The 24,118-nt window shown below is 41.5% G+C and overlaps 1 protein-coding gene across 1 annotated transcript in view; it reads left to right on the forward strand.

Moving 5' to 3' along the window:
• LOC310957264 (contactin-associated protein-like 4) overlaps positions 1–24,118 on the forward strand; it is a gene marked incomplete at both ends in the record, with an annotated part of 94,722 nt that overhangs the window by 20,795 nt on the left and 49,809 nt on the right. The window contains 4 exons of the mRNA XM_083927755.1: positions 4,977–5,087; positions 15,294–15,487; positions 18,679–18,826; positions 21,765–21,974. Of these exons, the coding sequence (XP_083783881.1) occupies positions 4,977–5,087; positions 15,294–15,487; positions 18,679–18,826; positions 21,765–21,974 (663 nt within the window). The remainder of the gene's footprint in view (positions 1–4,976; positions 5,088–15,293; positions 15,488–18,678; positions 18,827–21,764; positions 21,975–24,118) is intronic.

Raw genomic sequence — 24,118 nt, forward strand, 5'->3', positions numbered from 1 at the left:
TGACATTGGGCGTGAGGCGGGCTACACCCTGGACAGGACGCCAGTCTATCACAGGACACATAGAGACGAACAGAGACAGACAACCATTCACACCTACGGGCAATTTTTAGAGTCATCAATGAACCGAACACCTGCATGTCTTTGGACTGTGGGAGGAAACCGGAGAACCCAGAGAAAACCCACGCAGACACGGGGAGAACATGCAAACTCCACACAGAAGGGCCCCGAACTGGGAACCATCTTGTTGTGAGGCGACAGTGCTGACCACCACATCACCGTGTCGCCCCGTGATAAGTCATATACTCACTTTCCGTTATGTCCTCAACCACCTCTGCATCTATTTCCTCCTCCTGTAACTGCGTCAGAAGTGATCTTATCTTGTAGCAAAATTACTCTCATCTCGTGTTTATTCTCCTTCACAGGCTTCCTAAGGTCGTAGAAATGATTTCTCATCTGCTGTAAATGCACAGCTCTGACATTTTGAACCCCTTACTGTTTGTTTCAATCAATGCTACTTTTTCAGAAATGCTTTTTAAAAAAAAAAAAGACTTTTCTTCTGTTAACCTGAACAACAAAAATGTAAATGCCAAGAGAAAAAGTGTTTTTGTGACTTAACCTTCAGTTAGACATTGAGGCTGACACAAAGAGGAAGGAGGTTTGTTTCTTTTCTTGAGTTTGTGCCCGGGATGAAGGTGTAGTAGTTTAATATTCATGAAAGCTCTCCGTCCAACTGAGCCAGGGTCAGTGTCGAGGTTCAGTGGCTGCAGAGTCCAGCAGGTATTCAACATTTAGCTCCATTTTCCTCCGAGCCGTCTGTGTCTGTGCTTCACTGGTCACAGTGTCAGGGACGTCAGCTCTTAAATGCCAAAGCTCAGCTGAGGAAATCTCTCTCTCTCTCTCTCCCTCTCTCCCTCTCTCCCTCTCTCTCCGTTGAGTGCGCTCTCACCACACATTATCTCCTCAGGGATAACAGCACTTGGCATTGGAGAGCCATCCCTCTCATTTCAGCTCTTCAGACTACTGTAATTCACCTGCTTTTCACGCTGAGGGCTCCCCCACCACCCACTGTAACAAGTGTCTGTCTGGTCAAAGCCTGCAGGGATAAAGACTATCAGGAGGAGCTTCAGAGAACCACAGAGGTGGAGGCTCTCTGAGGACTGCTGAGTGGCTAGACCGCATTTAAAATAATGGAATTCATGTAGGATGTGTATGAAGCTCAAAACCACTCTATTACTAATGATTAATTATTAAAGATCGACTCTAAAGCCAATACGACTGTACATCAGAATTCATAATAACTCCTGTAAAACACTTTCCTCAAAGGACATCAGCCTTCAGAATAATGACATCATCAGAGAGAAACTACTACAGCGTCACTGAGGCCGAGCTGGAGGTGTTTTTACGGAAATCCCATTCTGTTCTGATGTTTTCAAGCAGCCGGACTGAATATTAATGAACTTTAATTAAAAATCTCCGTATGTATATATGAGACCAAAGTGCAGCATTTTAACATCAATATAACATCACCTACTTCCCTGCTACACTGGGTCATAATTGATTTAATAGGGTTGGGACTTTCATTTCATATTATTGCTGTTTGAATTGCAGTTGTGTAATGACTACCAACAAGTATGTAAAAAACAATTCAACTAAAAAGTGATTAAAGAGGTGGAAAAAGATAAGAGGAACCAACGCTTCCCTGGTACTGACGTCATTGTGGTTAATTGAAAATGCTAATATCTTGTTTTTTTACACTACCTGACTGACTGGCAACAGGGTTCACACACTACTAGGCTCAGGTTCTGCTGTTTGCTATCACCGGATGGTTTGTTTTCCCACCTTCAAACTTCAGTCAGGGCTCCAGCAAGAGGCAGGGAGCTCTGCACCCAGCAGCAGTGGCTTCCCGGGGAGGACTTTCAACGCAATACAAACTCAAACTAAAAAATCCAACACTGTTGTGGAATCTGACTTTTTAAATGAACTGATTCTCCCTATAAAGAAGTGCAATCATCAGGCCGTGGTGGATATGGAGAGTCAGATAAAGACGTTGTGTTGTTGAGATGAAGTACACTAATGTTGACAGAGTAATCGAAGCAAAAGCCTTGTTGTTGAGTTGGACCGCAGCGTGAATCATAGTAATTGGCTCTTATCTCAGCAGCGGAGAACAACGTCCATTAACAGAGAGGCTTTAGATGGAGGCAGCGTTAGTTTGGCTTCAGCTCACAGTTTGGAGTTCGAGAGGGAAGCTGAATATTTACTGAGCTGATCTTCATGACTCTGTTTATGTATGTGTGTGATACAATTGCATTTCAACTGTGTGTTTATTTACTGTTTAGTGTACCATTTCTATATTAGTTCTGTACAGCTGCAGTGCCTCCATATACAATAAATTGTTGCCTAAAATGTATTTTCATTCAGAGAGAATTAAGAGACTTACAAACATTATTGGGGTTTTTATTAAACAACGATAACACTATTGAATTGGTACAGTTTTGCATATAATATCCATTCTGTACGACATGTTTATGGGTTTGAAACTATGCAAGAGAGCCAATTAAAATGATAATTATTGCATTAAGTATTATTTATGACGTTTTTATTGCAGCCAGTCATCCATAAACCAAAAGAGTGTGAAACGTGAAGGTTTCCTCTGACAGCACTGATTCATCTCCATCAGGAGCCAGCCTGTAATGAGCCAGTCATTTCTACAACACCACATGATTACAACATTCATTCATCCACATTATTACACTGTTCATTCATCTAATAAGGTGCCACTCCATCGTAAAGACCTGTTTCTACCTGGGGAACAGTAGACCTGCTTCTCACTGATTGGACTCCACTCTGCCGCTCATTGGCTCAGATTCTCTCTGCAGGACCAATGATGAAGCTGTGAAAACCTCTTGGTTTTGATTTCAAAGCTTCTGTGCGCTACATTATCTTAAGAAATGGCATTGTGTTACAGTGGATAGATGCTGAAAAGCATGATGGTCCATTTGAAAGCAAAGCTGTATTTCTTTAGTGTGGATCATTTTCACCTCTCAGCATCAGTGAGCTCCTGTCCAGCTGTTTTTAGCAATTCAACAGTTTTCTCTCAGGCTAAGAGATGGAGCATAATAATCCCCAGCTGTCTCTTATATTGTTATTTTCTCAGTGTGTTTTTACTGTTAAACTCTGCTCTCTGCTGAGTTTTTCCACTCCCGAGAAGAGTCTGGAGGCTTCATTCAATCTAGTTTTTATGGTTTTGAATCATAAAAATGTTCATGTTAAGAGAGGAGATGATCCTGAGTCAGTCTGCTGTTGTGAACCACTGAGAGACTGAGGCTTAATGTCGAATGTAATGTTTTCACTTTGCGTACTTTAACCTGCAGCTCAATGATAAAACTCCTTCTCTTCAGTTATCATTACTTCTGGTATTCTTCTCTGAGACTAAACATGTGATGCTTTTGCCCCTTTACTTCTGGTATTCTGCTTTTCTGTGAGCACTGAAACACTCAGGATATGTGTTGTGGTACTTCTGTTCAACTATCTGCACTGTTCTGAGCATCTGGGAGGATGGATGGAGGGATTCTCGGGTTTTAACCTTTACATTACAATACACAGCATCTGGGTATCCTGTTGATTGCTTTGGACGAAAATGGATCAAGCACTTCAATAATCGCGTTTTCAAGTTTCTATGTTATTGACATACACGTCAACATTTGCAGTGTCTTAACAAGATCAGCTGCAGTACGATATTAGATTCATACATGGATTATGTAATCAGCCGGTGATGAAGACATGTATTGATTATTATGAACAGTCAGTGAAGGGTTCCTTCTTTCCATCTTGTTTGCATGAACGAGTCAAGTCAATTAAATTGTATTTATTGTCCCAAAACATAAAAAAAAATTATCTCATGAGACTTTACATATAGAGTAGGTCTAGACCTCCCTCTATGACTTATGTATGATTGACAGAGACCCAACAATTCCTCCATGAGCAGAAGCAAGTTGCAACATCTATAATAATAATATCTACTGTATATACAGTATTTATCCATCAATCGTGTGCACACAGTGGCAATGAAAACCTTCCCTTTAACAGCCACGAACGTCGAACAGACCCAGCTCTATGGAGTACAGCCATCTGTCATGGCAGGTTGGGGGCAGCAAGAGAGAGAGAGAGAGAGAGAGAGAGAGACAGACAGACAGACAGACAGACAGACAGATACAAAGACAGACACGAAGACCGACCCAGGGATACAAGCAACCACAGAATTAACATTAACTGTAATAATATCTATAATGATAATATGAATATGACTAACGAGTTATGGCAGTTAATAAACTAGAAGGATATGAATAGTAGAAAAATGTCATTTATGGTAATAGAAATATGCATAATAATAATTATGGTGGTGAATATGATAGAATGATGTGATTTGTAGCAATAATAGCTGCAATACTACTAGAAATACGACTAATAGTATTATGGCGGGAGATGTTAGATCTAATAATAGTAAATTATACATAAATAATAGTAATAATAAAAGCAGGAAGTGTCACGCAGGACCACAGCAGCAGGCACCACCACAATCAGCAGAGACCTGTGAGACGAGAACAACTTCGGGGAAGAAGTGAAGTTAGTAACATGCATTAATGGGACATGAATGATACAGGGGGGGGGGGGGGGGGGGTAAAAACTCAGAGTATTACAGGAACAATAAGCCTGTGAATATTCTCATTTGTCCAGGTCATCATTATCCCCAAAGCAATTTCAGTCAAAAGCAACTGGACTTGGATATTTGTCTAGGCCTAAAGCAGCACAACTAAGGACTGGTCCAAGGAAAACCTGAGCCAGCCCTAGATTTTGACTCTTTTACTTGTATTTAGAGCCACAGAGTTGTGAAAAGATTAGTATTCCTTAACAGTGTAGGCATACGTGTGAAGCACTAACCTTGTATGTTGTGTTTCTGCTTTGTGACCGTTTGACAGAAGTGTGTGACAGCGCGCTGGTGTCCAATCTACCACCATTGTCCTTCAGTAGCTCATCCGAGCTGTCCAGCAGTCACGCGCCGGGCTTCGCCAAACTCAACAGGAGAGACGGTAAGGAAGAGTTTCTGCTGCTGAGAGTGACTCTGTGAATTATGGACTGAAGAATGTGTGAACTAAACACTGGATTTGACTGGAAATTACAGCATGATTTAACTGAATATTAGATGACATTGTCTACCTTGCAAGACAAGATGAAATTTAGTAATTTAGTATATCTGAAGCTGTTTTTTTGGGTCACACATTACTGGTCAAAGGGGCCTGAAGTGGCCATTTTGACTGTCTCTAAACACATTTTTATATTCTGTGCATCCAATCCATTTTTGACACGTTGATGTACATTGTTGTAACTTTTTGATGGCTTCAACATATGCTGTATTGGAAATATTTGCTTGGTGTTGCTGCTGTCTGTTGGTCATTTATTGCCATCTTTCACCTTTTATTCAATAGCACACAGTGTACGGGCAGACATGAAATGGAATGGCAGGGGTTTCTTGCCACTGCTTCAGATAGTTATGCATTTAACTAAATGTGGATCAAGGATGATCTAAACTACATGGATTGTTTTGTCTGTATGTGATGCTATAAACACTTACTGTATAACTGAGGAGGAACTCTACAGCAGTTCAGGAGGGATTTTGTTTAGGCTCAGGACCCAAAGCACAAAATCTAAGAAACAGGAAAGTTTTTTCTGTGCATTCACCAGTGACTAGTTTAGAGGGAGGCAGAGGATCAGAATCATTTCTCATAAACAAGAATACATTAAAGCGAACCAGGAATAGCATCTTTAGCCATGTAGGAAAATTGTCTTTTTCAGAAAAACAAAAATATGACCATTGTCTTTTTCAGAATAACGACAAAAAACCTGAACTTAATAATTTGTGACTGTAATCGTAACATTGATGGCTACAGTCATGGTCAACCTACTCATCGTTTTGCTGCAAATGTCATATTTTTGATTCACTCTCAATGCTCTCAGCCTCATTTCCAGTTGCCAGCGCTATTTCCAGTTAAAACAAACTATATAAAGCCACTGGGCACAGCCTGCCCTCATCCAAACAGCAGACTGACACGGTTAGAGACTAGCTGGTGAACACAGTGGAGCATTTAACAGCTAAAGAGCCAAATGTATTTTTCAGGAGTTGGTGGTGACTTCAAATAAATATAAATGTTGTTCAGTTTCTGCTGGATGTCTAAATAAGCAACATGTTCACAATGTCAATATTACATTGCCTGTTAACAGATTGTTGCGCTGCCCCAAAAGTGGCCAAGAAAATACTTTAAGTGTTGCTTAAAATCCAACATAAGCCTCTCGTCATGCCATTATCGCCAAAAACGGCTTAACATATTTTTCAAACCTGCTGTAGCTGGTAGATTGGATGCCTCAGACTGCCTGTGCAAAAATTCACCACGCTTTCTCTTATTAATAATAATCACGTCAGTATGACAAAATGCAGATGATTAGGAGTGGGAGTGTAATGGATGACCAAGCTTCTGCTGATTTCATCAAAACAAAGGTTCACCAATCACTTCACTGCATTTTTCAAATCGTTGTTGGTAGATTAGTAGAGCTGTTTGTGTCACATTTCCAGCCCTGCTATATTAACGGTGCAAATCCCACACGGTTCCAGCTGTTTGCTGGGGAAATCGATGAATAAATAAACGTCTCCATCTCATCCCCTGCTGCTGCCGCTAACTCTCTGCCTCCTCCAGTTGCTCTCAGAGGAGCAGCTTTGCTTTCAGCTCATTTACTCACTGAATGAACTGATTATTAGAGCCCTACGATACCACCTACAAGATAAATACAGGCATTTTATACATGGGCTTTATCATCCTAGTTTATCTATCATAACAATGGATTGAAATTAAAGGTTTGTGTACAACAAGGGAGTGGATCTCCTGGCGACTGATTTCGTTTCTTTTCTTCTTCTTTTTTAAACTACACCATGATTGGTAAAGATGGTGCTAATAGACTAAAAAAAGTGCAGCAGATTAATACTAATTATGGTATTGTGTGGTATTGGTACATATACAAAGAGTAATACTTTTTTTTGTCGAAGGCTATGGCAGCCAAAGGATGATGTAAAGAATAAAAAGGCTAGACTTGCCTTTGCTGAGGAGCATGCTGTTTGGACAGAGGAGAACTGGTCCAGAGTGCACTTCAGTGATGAAAGCAATTTCAATTTATTTGGGTCTAATGGGAAACATGATGTTCGTAGGACTGGAGAAAGACTGAACCCAAAGTGTGTAAAGAAGTCAGTTAAATTTGGAGGAGGAAGGGTCATGGTTTGGGGGATGTTTTCTGCAGCAGGAGTTGGGCCTCTGGTACAGCTACATGGCAGGGTGAATGCAAATGTTTATGTGAACTTCCTTCAGCAACATGCAGTACCCTCACTGCAATTGACTCCCATCAGCTGCAATTTTCATGCAAGCCAATGTCCCCTGTCCCACTGAAAAAGGGTTATGCAGTTCCTTGAAGCTAAGAATATTGAAACAGAGTCCAGATCTAAACCCCATAGAGCAGGGCTGCCCAAACCTGCTCCTGGAGGGCCACTGTCCTGCATGTTTTAGGGTTCTCTCTGCTCCAACACACCTGAGTCTAATGCTGTGCTCCTCAAGCAGCTGAAGCTTGTCACAGGTTTGAAAATCGTTAGAATCAAGTATGTTAGAGCAGGGAGAAACCTAAAACACGCAGGACAGTGGCTTTCCAGGAGCAGGAATGGGCAGCCCTGCCATAGAGAATCTCTGGAAAATCCTCTGCGACAAAGTAATGTGTAAGAAACCCACTACAGTTACCGAACCCTGGAAGAGACTGAAGAAGAATGGACCAAGATCAAACCAGAGCAGTGTGAGAAACTAGTGAAGTCCTGTGGGCGTAGATGCTAAAGTCATTCAAAGCAAGGGCCTCTACACTTCCTATTTCTTTTTATACACAGTAGCCCTAAGAAAACATTGTTTAAATCTTCTCTTGTTGTTTCCTTCCACTGGCACAGGCCTTTGTGCAGTTCGTGGCCAGTTTGATACATTCTCTGTGGAGACAGTATGGTGTACGTAAGAGATAAAGAGAGATAAATGTGGTGACCAGATGAAAGCCTCGGGTGAAAAGGTCACAAATTCTCCCTGTGTGGTTAATTTTAGCCGGATTGTTTTTGACACACAGCTCAGCAGTGATAAATGTATGTGTGCCTTACATAAAGCACGAGTGGAGATACACACAGTCTCTTTTATACTTCGTACATCATAGTTTGGTAGACTCAATATTTTTTTCTATGCTCATCATTTCACATCTGTGTCCAGAATTGTGTGAAACACTCGAGCAGGCTGCTGATTGGAGATAAATGTCTCTTTCACCAAGAACCTGCAGGATGAATAACTCACTGTGTTGGGCTCCCCACCGTCTGTTTTGATCCTCTGTCAGCCATATTTGATTTCACTTTCTATCTTTAATTCATCCCCCGGGATCTTTCATTCTCTATTTCTTGTTATTTCCCTTCTCCATCTGTCTGTCTTCCCTGCTTTATATTATAATCTTTTAAACTGTCTTCTGTTCTCCTGTAAAGACTGCACTATAATCATCATTTTCACTTCCTCCCCAGTCACATTTTCATCTTTAAGACCTGCCAGCTCTGTTTTCCGGTTGTCAGCCAGCGTTGCAATTATGCTGAATTATAGACTTTAAAAGCAATTATTGTGCCATGGTAATCACTTTGTAACTGAATCAGATCTAAGTGGAATTAAACATTCATTTGAAACTTTTCTGGTTGTATGGATTTTCAAGTAATCAGTAATTGATTTACATGTGTCTGTTCAGTTTTAAGGGCGACACTGTTAGCACTGTGAGCGACGAGAGGGTTCCTGGTTCGAATCCCAGCTGGGGCCCTTCTGTGTGGAGTTTGCATGTTCTCCCCATGTCTGCGTGGGTTTTCTCCGGGTTCCTCCCACAGTCCAAAGACATGCACGTGTTAGGTTCATTGATGACTCTAAAAAAATGGCCCGTAGGTGTGAGTTTGAATGTTGTCTGTCTCTGTTCGTCTCTATGTGCCCTGCGATAGACTGGCGTCCTTTCCAGGGTGTACCCCACCTCACGCCCGATGTCAGCTGGGATCGGCTCCAGTGTGTTCAGTGTTTACTAAATTGTAAAGTTCCAAAGTTCCACTTGAAACTTGAGTGGGATAGTGTTGTGCATTGCCTCCAGGAGACATCCGATGTTTCCCAGCCTCCTGCTGCATCAGTCCCATTTGGTATTCTGGCTGTCTGACATGTTATCAGACTGCTGAAAATGCCATCCGAGTATGGCATTCTCATGCAAATGATGAGCTCTTACTCCAGGCAAATACAAAACAGTCTTCCTGTTACCTGTCTCTCTGCTATTCCTTTCAGCAGCTCATCTTCCTGTTCACTTTTCTCGCTGTCTCACTGTAATGCATTGCCTTTTCCTCTGCCTGTCCAACCTTTTCAATTCTGCTAGACTCTTTATTTTACTCAAGTCTCTTGCTTTGTTTGTCCCTGTCTGTCTTCTGTACCTCTCAGGTGGAATATCGGTGCATTATTAATGATTCAGCATTCCTTTCTTCACTTTATCCACTCCATCCATCTGCTCCTTATAGTGAAGCTGCCGTCCAGAGCAGCCTCATGTCAAGCTTGGTTTCCCTTCAACAGTAAAGTAGAAGGAGAGCTGTGCAGCCTGAGCGGCTCTTATCCTCACCTGTTACATACACTGCTTCTACTGCTCTAATAACAAGAGGGAGACAAATTGAATAGGTTTCATGTGTCAGAGCCCTTACAGGTGAAGTTGATCAAACCCACCTCAGGTAAGGTTAGTTTTTTGTTTTGTGAAACAGAATTGACCCTTCATCTTCCAAGATCAATTCAAAGTATAGCAATAGCTTACTGTATATGATCATACTGACATTAAATATGTGATGATGAGACTTTAACACTCTATTTTACTAGTCCATCATTTCCAGGACATTTTCTGGAAAGTCTATACACCCCGAAGTAATCATGTTTGCATTCACTGATACAGAGAGATGATTACAGAAATGGAATTAAAAGCTACGTTTTGAATTCACAAAAACGGTCAAGATTACTGGGCCTTCAGCTTTATGCCACCAACAATCTCCACTGATATCAGAAACTTGTCTGGGAGAACATAAGCCGTCCAAGCAGACCAATCATAGTTCCTGCTGTCTCTAATGTGGCATTTCTGTAGCTGCTGTGGGCTAGACCTGTAATTACAATTTTGAAGAGCTGCATACTTGCCTTTGCATCCAAAAGCTTTCACAGGTCAAGCTACAGGCAACAGGGAAGAAGATCCAAATACAGATGCACTGGCAGAACAGTATGGATCAAAGGGATTTTACTTCAAGTGCTCAGCAGGTGACATGAAGACCATGTGAAAAGGCAAACGAAGTCTGACAGGATAGGAGCAGGAAGACGGGTCACAGACAGGGAAAATGTTCTAAACTCAAAGAAGAAGCCATACAGAAATGGCTGAGATGGTGGCAGCACAGCAACACTGACATGGGGAGAGTGAAAGTGCCTGGTATATAATGAGACTTAATGAGGGAACTAAGCACTGGTGTGGCTGATGAGGATATATATATATATACATACAGTATGTCTTAATTGTCTTTGATTATCATGAATAGTGCTATATAAATAAAATGTATTACTATATAGTGGGGTAGTTGTGCAGGTGACTGCCAATGGGTGGAAAACTCCGAGGACATCTAGTGGACAGGTGGGGAATGACAAGATCTAGAGAGATCCATAATGGATGAAGGGGCTGAAGGGAAGAGAAGAGGTATCTCAGACTGAATATGGGAGAAATGCAGAAAGGGGATATGTCATCATAACAAAGACATAGCCATGGTAGCCGCATGTGAAAGCCATGTTGCTATCACACACAAGTATATATCCGGCTTCTCAGTGAATGTAAGTACTTCCCTTCTTTATTGCTACATTTAAATTATATTGTATGATTCTTAAATGTGCAGTATACAAAATGGGGACCAGGCCAATATGAATAGTTTGTTACCAAAAAAGAGGAGAAAATTTAGTGTTTAATGTCCAGAATTTACATATGCTTACAATTCAACTGCACCATATATTCCTTTGTACGAATGTAGCCAGGGATGGACGCTAATACTTTTAAGCACTGGCTACACGGAGCAGGAAAGCGGTGGATTGCTTACTCCAGGTAGGGAATGAGTCCTTACTCCAAGTGATGGAGTCCAAGTACCTTGGGATCATGTTCACGAGTGAGGGGACGATGGAGCGTGAGTTTGGCTGGAGAATCAGAGCAGCGGGGGCGGTGTTGCAGTTGCTCTACCGCACCGTTGTGATGAAAAGAGAGCTGAGCCGGAAGGCAAAGCTACTCTCTACTAGTCGATCTTCATTCCTACCCTCGCCTGTGGTCATGAAAGCTGGGTCATCACCGAAAGAACGAGGTCGCGGGTACAAGCTCCTGGGACTCGGGTTACCATCTAGACTCCACTGCAAGGTCTCTGCTGAACTTGGGCTGTGGATCACCGCTCATAGAAGGATTATGGACTGTCTTTACACAACAGTAGCCATGGCTGAATACAATAAAAATAGATTAAAAGACTTGTTGGGGTTTTTTCGATCATTAGCTTATGTTGCTAGTGGCAACCGTCTCAATGTTCCCTGATTGGTAACGCTATAACAGGGGAGAGTTTGAAGTTTTCATAGGCTGGCAGAGCAGTGATGTTAACCTTCATTAACTGTAACCACTTTTCTCAGTGGTTGGTTAGATTTGGTGTCTTGAGAGACACAAGTGGCAGAAAGAAACCAGCGAGATCTCTTTGATTTAAACAGCCATGACAGAAATTGTTCAGACCATCAGCCCTCACTTCATTTTTTTCTTTTCGTCCCCAGTCTAATCTTCAGGAGTAAAGGTCAGAGTGTCTGCTCTTTTCTGTTCTCCTGTCACTGAACTCGCCTGGTAGTCAAGTGCTTATTAGCTTTGCCATTTAGCTCTTTCAACATCAGGCTCCAACAGCTGCCAGACCGAAACGGTTTCTTTTTCACTGCTGAGCTTTTATCCTCTAGCTGCCATCACACATTGCTCAAAGAATGTTTATTTTGCCAATCCTGAAACCCACATTCAAGGTCCGTAGAAACTAGCATAACTTACACACATAACTAAAGAGTTAAGATGGATTTAACCATGATAAAAATACCAAATCTAAATTTTGATTTAAAACATATTTACCAGGTGCAACAGAGCTGACTTTTTGCTACCACTAAGGATTCCAGTACCTAAGAAGTTGTGGATCAAATATTTCTTGATTTATTCATTTTAGTTCCCTTTTTCTGTCTTTATTGGAAATGTTACAGAAGGGAGACTCAGGAAACATAGGAAAACAGAAGCAAAGGCAGTTCCACGGCATTTGTTTTGTGGGAATCTCTGCAAGCTGTGAGTCCATTAAGGTGCAGTTGTTGAAATGAAGGCAAGAAATTAAGTACATTTATTTAATCTGCAAAAGTTTGCATGGATTTCAATGCAGACATCCGTGCACTGCCCCAAAATTTGTGATCGTGCAGAATGTAAACACTAAAAGCATGCCAACTGTGCATGCAAGCTAGACATTCCTCAGTGTCCTGGGAAAGCTGAGCAGTGTGAGGGGGATGGAAAGGAGGCTCTAGTTGACCGACAATGTCAAATTCAGCGGGAACAAATGCAAATGATGTCCCGGTCATGCTACGGCAATTCTTGCAAGAACACTGCAGGGTCATGTAAGTTTTCCCAGTATGTCCAAACCTTTTCCTTAAACTCTTTTCTTTATTCTCATCTTTAAGTCAAGCATGTTCAGTTCGCTTCAGTTCAGCTTCATGGAAAGAATCTCAAGGCCTACGAGTGGAGAGCGTTCATGTTATTTTGTTGATTCCTGTTATGGGACTTTCATCGGGTTGTTTGCTGCCAAACGTGAATCTGTTGGGGCGAGTGTCAGCACCTCCAATTCTAAGACTTGGAGATCGCCCCCTTCAGGGGTCTAGTGGGTAAACTGGAGCGGGAGATTAACAGGCAGATTGGTTCAGTATCAGTATGGATCGAGGCATTGTACTGTACTTAAGAATTGAGGTAAAAACGGCACTGAGCTTGAAGGTGAAACGCAATTTACCGGAGGATATATGTTCAGTTTATACTCTGAAAAAGTTTCAACACCTCCCGGTAGTCCCTCCTATTTAGGCCTCATTAGTTGTTTGGCCAACTTCTGGACCACAAATAAGACACAACAATGTGTGATGGATTTGTGGTTCAAAAAGGCTTACTGTTCTCTGGAGGAATAGGATAAATGGTGTCTGTTGTGTTGTTTCAAAATGTTAACTTCCTGCTACTGCAACAAAATGCTGACAAAACCATGGTAACATGAAGACAAGTGACATTTACACTGTTCGTTTATTGTTTTCAAGACTCAACTTGCAACGTTTGTGTGTGTCCAGTCTCTCCTCTCTCCTTTTTATCTGTATTAATGGTTGTTTGTTTGTGATGTGCTCTTTGTGTGTGCGTCTGTGTGTGTGTGTCTGTGTGTGTGTGTGTGTGTGTGTGTGTGTCGCTCGGTAGGACACTGGTCAGCATCCTCCTCCTTCATCGTCCATCTGGCATTTGAGCTCTGAGGCGTTACTTTGGCCTGATAATGCACTTTCCAACACACTCACACACACACACACACACACACACACACACGCACACGCACGCACACACACACACTCACGCACACGTCTTTCTTTTGAAATAGTTGTCTCTGTTTCTGAAAAAAGCTTGCATACAGCCAATCAATGCCACAAGCCCATTTTGAAAAACTTATCATCATTTCTGTCATACCTAATCAATATGTCACCACACTCTTTATTTTTTATATAAAACAGGAAAGAATGGAGACCTGCAAACAATGCTTGGCACCACGACCTTCTATTGATGATATTCTACATCACAAAGGATCCAGACTTGCATGCAAAGTGTACCTCTAATCAATAGATCACATCACAGCCTCTTAGTAATCCTATATTTTGGAAAGGAGGGTAATGGTCTGGCATCCTGTGCAATGCTCAAGACATGACACAGCAACCTCTCATTGACTATGCTTTGTTTTGTGAAATGTAATAGAAAAGAATATGTGGAGTAAGCTTGTTTGTCATGAACTAAATCTGGTAAAACATCTCAGCAATGAGATCAAATAGGATGCAATTGTAGGCATTCATTTCTGAACATTTGACAGCAGAAAATGTTCAATGAATGTAAAAAAAAAACATTTTGCAATTGATATGATTTGTGTCGAATGGTGGAATTTCTATCCACATTTTTAGCATTTCCAGTGTCATGGCACTATAGATGACAGTGTTGGTCAGTGGGTCTACCACTTTGGACCAGACTGGAATATGTCACAAGTTGATGGTACCTGCAAAAAGAATGCCATTCTCACCCTGTCAGCTGTACTTTGTGTTAAACCTAGTAAACCTTACTAAACATCAGCATGTTAGCACTGTCCTTATGAGGATGTTACCATTGTGGCTTAAAGTATCATTGTGTCTAAGTGCAGCCTCACATAGCTGCTAGCATGACTGTAGACTGTAATCTGTTGTCTTTATGTAATTCAGGCCATACAAGCTTATTAATTACCTCTTTCTTCTATTCTCAAACAATCATCTTTGTCTTTTTATACATGTATTCATTTGTATGTTTGCATTTCATTGGGGAATCCTTGTTGTACAATGACAGTTACGATTACAGGGTTGAAGTCACGAGTCAGTAATGATGCTTTTATGTGCTGAAAGAGTGACGGGGGCTGTCATCCAGAAAGCCTGCTAAACACCAATGCAAGAACAAAATATCCATCTTAAGACAAATGTCAAACCAGCATGAAAAGCTGTGGAGGCTGCAGGATTTCAATTGGAAAATTGCCCAGAATTGGCAGATGTTGTCATTCTGATGATGATGTCTTCTTTTTTTAGACAAATGGAGTCCACCATTTACTATAATACATAGTAGCTATCTGAGTGCGTTGCACTTAAAAAAAATACCCTGCAGTGTCTTTGAATGAGACCAATCATCTGTTCCAGCACAACAAGCAAAGTACACAATGCTGTGTTCAATTATAGCACTGAAATGGCTTTAAAACAGCTTAATTGTGGTTATGTAACAACAAAATGTGTTGTTAGTGCATATATTTATGCCTTGTAGACAATGAAATGTAATATACAGTACATCTCTTCTTTCATTTTCTCTCCCTGCAGGAGCTGGCGGTTGGTCTCCTCTCACCTCAGACAGGTATCAGTGGCTGGAGGTTGACCTTGGCGAGCGGACCAAGATCACTGCTGTTGCTACCCAGGGTCGCTACGGCAGCTCTGATTGGCTGACGTCGTACCTGCTGATGTTCAGCGACACGGGACACAACTGGAAACAGTACAGACAGGAGGACAGCATTGGGGTGAGTCCGTGGAGTGATGTTTCCTCACTGAGAAGTTTATCTCATATGTATATACTAACAAGTAGACTACCTAAGCATTTCATATGTACAGGACAATACATACCTTATTGAAGGGATATTTACAGTATATATTGATTGAATTCAAGATGTCTCATCTGCAAGGTTGGTTGGGCCCTGTGCTCACTGCACTTTTTACCAAATCCGTTAATTCCTAACTCTCCTTTAAAAATCTTCCAGCAAACCTTTTAATGACAAACCAGTAAATACCTTTACATTCCAAGAAGCAAAAGACTGATGTGAATGATGCACAGAGGTGATGCAAAGAATGCCAGGGCAACAAACTCTCCTCGATCCAATCATGCTTGGGTCTCTGGCAGCCAGGATTTCTCCAGCAAGGTTCCAGCGGGATATACAAACAAACTGTCTTGTCCCTGACACACTTCGTCTGAATTACTTTGGACATGGCTATCTTATCATCTGTGGTTCACTTTGGAAATCTAGATCGGCGCGTACTTATGCACCAAAGTAAACGTCTATAACCGCTCCAAAATGGTGAATTGACTTTTACTTATATAGCACCTTTCTAGTCTTCTGACTACTCAAGTCGCTTTCACACTACTTGTCACATTCAGCCATTCACACAGACGGCAGTGGACATCTACATACCATCTAATCTAATCATTCACACCGCATTACCACACCCATGCGCAGCACAGGGAGCAATCCGGGGGAGCTAGGGAACCACTGATCTCTCGAATGGAGGACACACTCTTCGACTGAGCCACAGCGGCATGAACAATCTATACGTGTCAATGAAGCGACAGATCACCTTCGACATCAACGGGCTGGACCAGAGTTGCCTAGCTGACTGTATCGGGCGTCGGCGTGGCCCAGGTGACCAGTTTGCTGACTCGATCGCTTGCAGGTGACCTGATCATCTTCTAGACAACTGGGCCCGGTTTACTGATCTGATTACGCCACATCCTAGTGTGGAGGAGGTGGCGGAGACCTGACTGGTGTGTGACTGCAACCAGTATTGTTGATGTCCCTGGTTACAAGTGTTTTAGAAATCACTACCTCTGATTATAAACAAATTGAATGATTTATTCATTCAACCTGTTAGAAATCTTGTCACAAACTTCCCTGCTTCTTCTAAGGATACACCTTATATAACCTAGATACTGTATTCCTAAAACATATAGTAACATTCTTGTTCAGCCCCTAACTCATGGGTGCCCAATTCCTGTCCCGGAGGGCCACTGTCCTGCATGTTCTAGGTTTCTCCCTGCTCTAACACACCTGATTCTAACGATTTTCAAACCTGTGACAAGCTTCAGCTGCTGGATAACGAGCACATCATTAGACTCAGGTGTGTTAGAGGAGGGAGAAACCTAAAACATGCAGGGCAGTGGCCCTCCAGGACCGGATTCGGGCACCCCTGAAAAGAAAATGCCAAATTCCAATACCTATGTAAACGTCAATATTTGCATTCACAGAAAACTTAATGCTAGCATCCGATCTGAGGCTGACAGAGAAAATACTAACAATGATAAGGAAATAAAGTGTTTGTCCACAGTTATGACTTGTAGGCTATATCACAAATTTATAATAATTTTAATCTTGTTACATACCGAGAAGAAGCTATCCTTCGAACTAAATAAAAATATCATAGCATTGTCTTTTTACAAAATAGAATAATAATTAAAACAATTGTGTTTAACAGGACAAGTGCACTTCTTTATAAACAGTACTGTACTGATGCACAGTACGGTGGTACAGTAGCAGGTAATGACATGAACATCACTCAGGGTCATTACAGCTCATCACAGTCATATTTACAGTGGGTAGGGTGTTTAGCAATGCTGATCTGCAGGGATCAGTCCATCCTGAGGAGATAATCACAGTCATCAGGAGCCTTTGACTCTTCATTAATAATGGATGAACCCATGAAAGAGCTCTGCTGACTGTGCGAACCTGTTGCCAAAACACTTAAGCTGCTGTTGATGGATGGAGAGGCAACTGAGCATCACTTTCCTGCCTGAGACCACGCTGTGCAGCCTGGAGCCCAGCCAGATACTGAAAACCATGAGGAAAAAATCCAATGTGTCAAAGTTGTGATGCTTTTACTAATCAAACACACATCCTTTATTCAAGAATACTATGATTTGTCCTTTTAATACAGCACACTATGAGAGTGACAATAAAGGCAAGAGAACAGATGGGATGACTTAAAGATGTATCATAGTAATGTGCAGGAAAGACAATAGATGCCTGCCACCAATACCTCCCACCTCCTGGTAGAAACCGCACTCTTCCTCTGTGTAGTCCCGTCGCAAGTGTCGCGTTGGACTTGAGCAAGCAGTAGTGAATCCTGTCAGCAGATGGTGGAAATACATGCTGCATGCTCTCTTCAGTTTCACTTTGAGGGGGAAGATACATCTCTATTTTGTCATATTGGTTTAACAAAATGCTCGTAAATTGGTGAAACTCAGAGAAAGCTGCAAGCATGCTCATTAACACGGAAAAAATAAATAAGAACTTTTCAGCTCTCTCACTCGTCTCATCTTCTTCTCACCTGCCATTGTTAACACGGTTTTCCATTTTGTAACTTATCCAACCCCACCACATGTGTGAATTCACCATATTATCACATATTACACCTGCTTCGAACCGTCACTCACTTCAATGGGTGTTATCAGCCTCATAGATAGAAGAAGCAGCCTGCTACACCACTGTGAGTCCTGTTTCTGAATTTAAAAACCCTATGGCTTATTTGCTGTTCGTGGGGAAATTAAAATAAAAAAAATAACATAAATGATCTGTTTAAATTATATTAAGCTCCATCCATGCTCCACATCTTCAGTCATGTTTGGATTAGCCCGTAGCAGGCGGAGTCGGGCTCTACAAAGGTTTTAAACAGCTGGAGCCCCCTACACTGAGCTGTGGATGACATCACACGGACTACCTCCATATGTTATACAGTCTATGATGGAAACGCACAGTCATTTTGACATTTATTATGCAGACTTTCTGGAAACTAAAACAAAAATTTAGATCACTAAAGTTAGATTTGGATGCAAACCTGACTTCAGTGCTTAATGTGATCCTAAAAATCACAATCATATATCATTTTTTGTGTGTGCATGTGTGTGTTTTTTGTGTGTGTATTTATTGCCTTTGTGTGTTTTCAGTCTTTTCCAGGTAACAGTAATGCAGACAGTGTGGTTCAGCATAAACTGCAGCAGCCCGTGATCGCTCGCTTCCTCCGCCTCAGTCCTCTGCACTGGAACCCCAGCGGGAGGATCGGACTACGGCTTGAGACCTATGGATGTCCTTACGGTAAGTCTTTTTTTTTCCACAAGCCGTACTGCACTCCCCAGGGTTTTTCATCAGAATGGACATATGCCGGCACACTTTAGGGATACGTATATACGTATATCACCATGGCAACCTGGACTGCACACCTAACTGCTCTGAAACAGGCATGTGAATGTGTTGAAAGTTATTTTTCAATTAACTTATTATGAAGGCTAATTCAAAAATACCTCTCTCTCTCTGTGTGTGTGTGTGTGTGTGTGTGTGTGTGTGTGTGTGTGTGTGTGTGTGTGTGTGTGTGTGTGTGTGTGTGTGTGTGTGGAGGGACTTTCTCCTTTATTTAACTTTTAATTGGATCCCAGATTGTTTCCACCTGCTCTAAATATAATACTGATGCATATTATCATCTGCCTTATGTTTTCCCCTCTTCCCAGTTTTTACAACGTATCACCTTACTAGAATAAATAGGAACATTTGTTCCTTTATCGGTTACTCCTCTGACATCTCATAGATCTCACCTCTTATTTGAACATTGACAACCATGATTCACACTTTTCTCCCAGGAGCTGGAAACCATATTGTTTTCACAGTTTAATTGGTTTCCTTCCCATATTTGATGGAAACATTTGCAGTTCTAATTGCGTCACCAACACAATGAAAATAAACAGACATCACACAGTGCTTTTACCCACGTTAATATATAACTCATTAAACTTCTGTCTTTCATGTTTCACAACAAATCTTCAATATTACTGCAACTCCGATGGGAAAAGTATCACATTTTCATAATTACATCCACCCAAACACATCCCAGCGGTTGTTACTTTAGACCAGAGCTGTTAGACTCAAAGAGCTGTTCGTTCACTCTTTTCCCCAATTAAAAGCTGCTCCACTAAGTGTGGCTCTGCACTCAGCCCACATTTAACCTGCAATCAACAGCTCTCATGTTTGCAAACGCAGATCCCCCAGCTTGCCAGGAAACACATTACTGAACGAGTATTTGTAAAAAAAAAAAGGTACACGCGTCCTAACATCCCTTATTCTTATCCTTAGCAGGAGTCTTTTAACACACAGGAGGTGTGACAGAGAGTGTATCTCTCTGCCTGTCTGCTGAGAATCAAAGGTTGGAGGCTGAATCCCACGGCCGCGCTTTGATTAACACTCTTCACACGGCAGGCAGAAAAAGACCTGCTCTTACGCTGAATATAGAATCAGAAGTGAATTAGGTCCCAAACTTTCCAGACGAAAGACCAGATGTTTTGGCAACTTTTTGCAACTTATGGTATTTAACAATTCCTTATTATGTTAATGTAAAATGTAATTGGGCTGGCATAACATGCATGCATACATTCCTTCAAAAACAATTTTGCTGTTGCAACTCAGTTTAACATACACAAATTTCTAGGAGACACGGCAGGCAAGTGTTTCGCCTTTGTTGTTACATTGTAGCTGTTGCCTGTTGTGATGATTCGGTGAATCTTTCTCATCACATGTAAAAACAGGGGAAAACTGACCTTCAAGAAAATAAAATAAATGCTGAATATCAGAAGAATAATATTGTACATTTCTTATTTGTTTGTCAGCCTGGTCTCACTAAAAGGCGTGTGAATGACACGCTATTTCTCTTAAGCCATCTCGCGTATAATTACAACGCATGTCCTGTTTTTTGCGTGTCATTTCACGCCATGTAGTCTCAATTGACTTGTATAGTGCAGAGATGGCGTTGTCATTTCACGCACAAATGTCATTGAGGGAAAACCCACGTGTTCGTATTTCTCCGCTACTTTCCGGAGAAATACGAAGTGGTGGAGCTTTCTGTCAGAGGGTTGTTTTTAAATCAATATTTCATGTGAAGGATGGCTGAAATAACGGGCGTGAAATGCCCTAACCCTGACCCTAACCCTTACCCTAACCCTAACTCTAACCCTAACCCTAACCCTAACCCTGGGGAACAACGGGCGTTAAATGACACGCGAAAAGCTTAATATGCGTAGACATGCACGCGAAAAGTCATGCAAGTCATGAAAAGTGGCGTGCTATTTATACGCCCTCCCATGAGACCACGTTGTGTTTGTGGATCACTCAAGACATTCTCACTCTCAACTCGTCATGGTTGTCATGAACTCCTTAGCATTACGTTTTTAATGTTTCATGTTAGGTTACGAAACAAAACTATTGGGCTAGGTTTGTCTTTAAGTGAATACGTCTGTACGTACGTGAGTTAACATACGTAGCTTTTGTATGTAAGGTTAGTCAAGATGAAGTCAACTTTTGGTTTCATGCTGGACTTGAACAGCAGTCCCCCGGGTGAAGATCTATCTGTTTTACCCATCCATCCATCACTCCACCCTGATCTTTGTATTATTATCCTCCCAACATGGACTTTGGTTCTCTTTATACTTCCTCAACTCACCGCGCCGGAGTTTAAAAGCCTGATTCAACTGCGACAGATGCTAAAGGGTGCCTTGGGAGTCGTATCAGATGCTGAGGGCTACTGACCACGCTGTCATATTGGCATTGATGTTCTATGACACTGACAGTGAAATATTCTTAAACAACATACAAATTAGTCTGCCAAAAATTGCCCACTATCTTTAATAGCCTTTAGTCTTATTTTCTTCCTGAAAAAATGCCGGATGAGCGAATCTCACACCTATTAAACTCTGATTTACTCCATCCCCTTCCACTACACAGTTCTTTTGTTTGTTTGTTTGTTTGAGAAGGGTTTTTCTATTGTTCTATCCTCATTCTGCATGGAGTTATTTTACTTAAATGGAAAAACACCAACACATTTTTAGTTGGTTTTAGTTAGTTGTGTCAAAACCCTCTCAGCCAAATCTTTGCATCCTCACAGTTTAGCCACAATAGGTTTGAATGCTGCACAACTCTTTCACAGCACAATGTAACATAATAATAATATGACCATAAACTCCTGACTGTTCTATCTGTTTTTGTCTTTCAGCCTCTGATGTGGTGAGTCTGGACGGCGGCAGCAGCAGCAGTCTGGTGTACAGGTCTAGTCCCGTTCCGAGGCGGACATCCAGAGAGGTCGTCTCTCTGAAGTTTAAAACCCTAAGGAATTCTGGGACACTGCTGCATGCAGAGGGAGAGGGAGGACTCGGCCTCAGTCTGGAGTTAGAGAGAGGAAAGCTCTTGCTGCTGCTCAGACAAGGTGCAACACACAATATACTCATATCTACTGACAGAAACTGGCATATATTCATAGATAGTATCTACTACATTGGAGTATAACACAACAGTCTGTATAAATACCAGGTTTATCTGCACAACAACAGCAAGACCAAATCTATCTCTGATAGGAGGTAGGCTTACAAAGCTCATATTGTTGACATCTCCAGTAAAACATAAAATTGCTGAATCAATGTGATCAGAAGAAGACATTTGGTGTCTTGATATGTAATGTTTTAATCACAGTGTTGGCCTTTTGGTACAGAATATCTGTATAAGGTGGATGATAATAGAGCAACCCCTCTGAGCTTCAGATTGGTTGTGGTTGGTTGAGATCGACGACACGCACGTTGCCGCCTGATTGGTTTAACTCTTGGCTCACACTCTGCCGCTGCATCTCTGTCTAGTTGCAGCCATGATGGATGGTACCCGTACACTGTAGCATGTTTTTGTTACTCTGCAAGATCCACAGCTTACAGTCTGCACAGAGGTGTGTGTGTGTGTGTGTGTGTGTGTGTGTGTGTGTGTGTGTGTGTGTGTGTGTGTGTGTGTGTGTGTGTGTGTGTGTGTGTGTGTGTGTGTGTGTGTGTGTGTGTGTGTGTGTGTGTGAACAGAGTTAAACCAGAGGTTGTCGGGATGCCATGCTGAATCATCACCATATGGCTCACCTCTCATGAGGAACCCATCTGGCTGTTGAAATACTCCATCCATCCATCTATCCACCCATTCATCCATCCGTCCATCATCCATCCAACCATCCATCCATCCATCAATCCATTCATCATCCATCCATCCATTCATCCATCTGTCCATCATCCATCCCCATTCCTCCCTCTCTCTTTCTGTATTTTACATCTCCCAAAACACTCCTTCCACCATCCCCTCATCTTTCTCTTTATTTCCCCTCTATCTACCTCACTGCCATCTGCCAAATCTCTCATCCCAACGTCTTTATCTTTCTTTCCTCTATCCTTTTCTGTCACCAAGTTCTCTTTAACTTTCATGGAGATGAGTCTTATAAAGACAGAGGGGAACACATTAAAGATGTCATCTGTAACAAATGTCATCTGTAAGAAAGGCACTCTATTAAAACTTTGTCACATTGAAGACACGGTGAAATAAGGAACAATACATTTTCTAATCCTTGTGTCAGGTGTTTAACTATCTCTGAGTTATATGCCAAATACATGTAAGAGAAATTCATTATTTATTACATTATTTGTCTTATTATAACTAGAAAACAAAAATCAAATAAAACGCCTTGTTATTCAATTTTAATTTTTATATTTCAAGACAAAAATCAAATAGCCACTCATTTTTTTAATATCCATTTGTGAATTGAAAATGGAACGACCACAGCAAACACGGACCCTTCTGCTGTGACAGACGATCACTGGAAACAACAAACAGGCTTTTGTCTTCTTCTCGTCTTCCTCTGTTTCTCTCCCTCTTGCAACTCTTTTCTGTAGTAATTACTGTTGTTTGTCTCACATTACTTTCTTCAGTATCACAAGAAGCCATTTGCCTTTTTCCGCTCTACGCACTTCATCGATCTCATCACGTTTTCTGTTTGCTGTTGCGGATCTCAACTCTCTCCCTTTTTTCTTAGCTGGATGCACTTCGTAGTGCTGTCTCTCATTATTTCCGTCCATGCAACTCTTCCCTTTTATTACTTTTCTATCCCTTCTCCTTCTCGTTTTCTACATAGGCCTTATCGGTTTCTGATTGTGTAATTTAGGTCATCTGCTGTGTGCATTGACCCTGAGCTCATGCATGGTCAGCTCTGTTCTGTTAACACTAACATCTCCAGGTCTGAACCCCAGCAGCAGACGCAGTTGGCTTTATGAGGCAACACTGAGTAACAGCCTTTCACAGAAACAGCAACTCTGACCTGGATTATAGATGAAAGAAAACACTACTAGTTAGAGAACTGATGGTAGATTAACTTTTTTCTTTCTTTAAAGTAATGTAAACTGTTATGTAAGCTTAAGTTGAATTGCAGTAGGTCACAGTGAGTTCAGTATGCAGCCTACAAGGCATGATACTGCACTCAGAATAAGAGCCAACAGGTGAGCTGCAGATTTACAGATAAATATTTCACTTAGAATCAACCAGACAATTAAGTAT

The sequence above is a fragment of the Echiichthys vipera genome (assembly GCF_963691815.1).
Source record: "Echiichthys vipera genome assembly, chromosome: 15".
NCBI lineage: Eukaryota > Metazoa > Chordata > Actinopteri > Perciformes > Trachinidae > Echiichthys > Echiichthys vipera.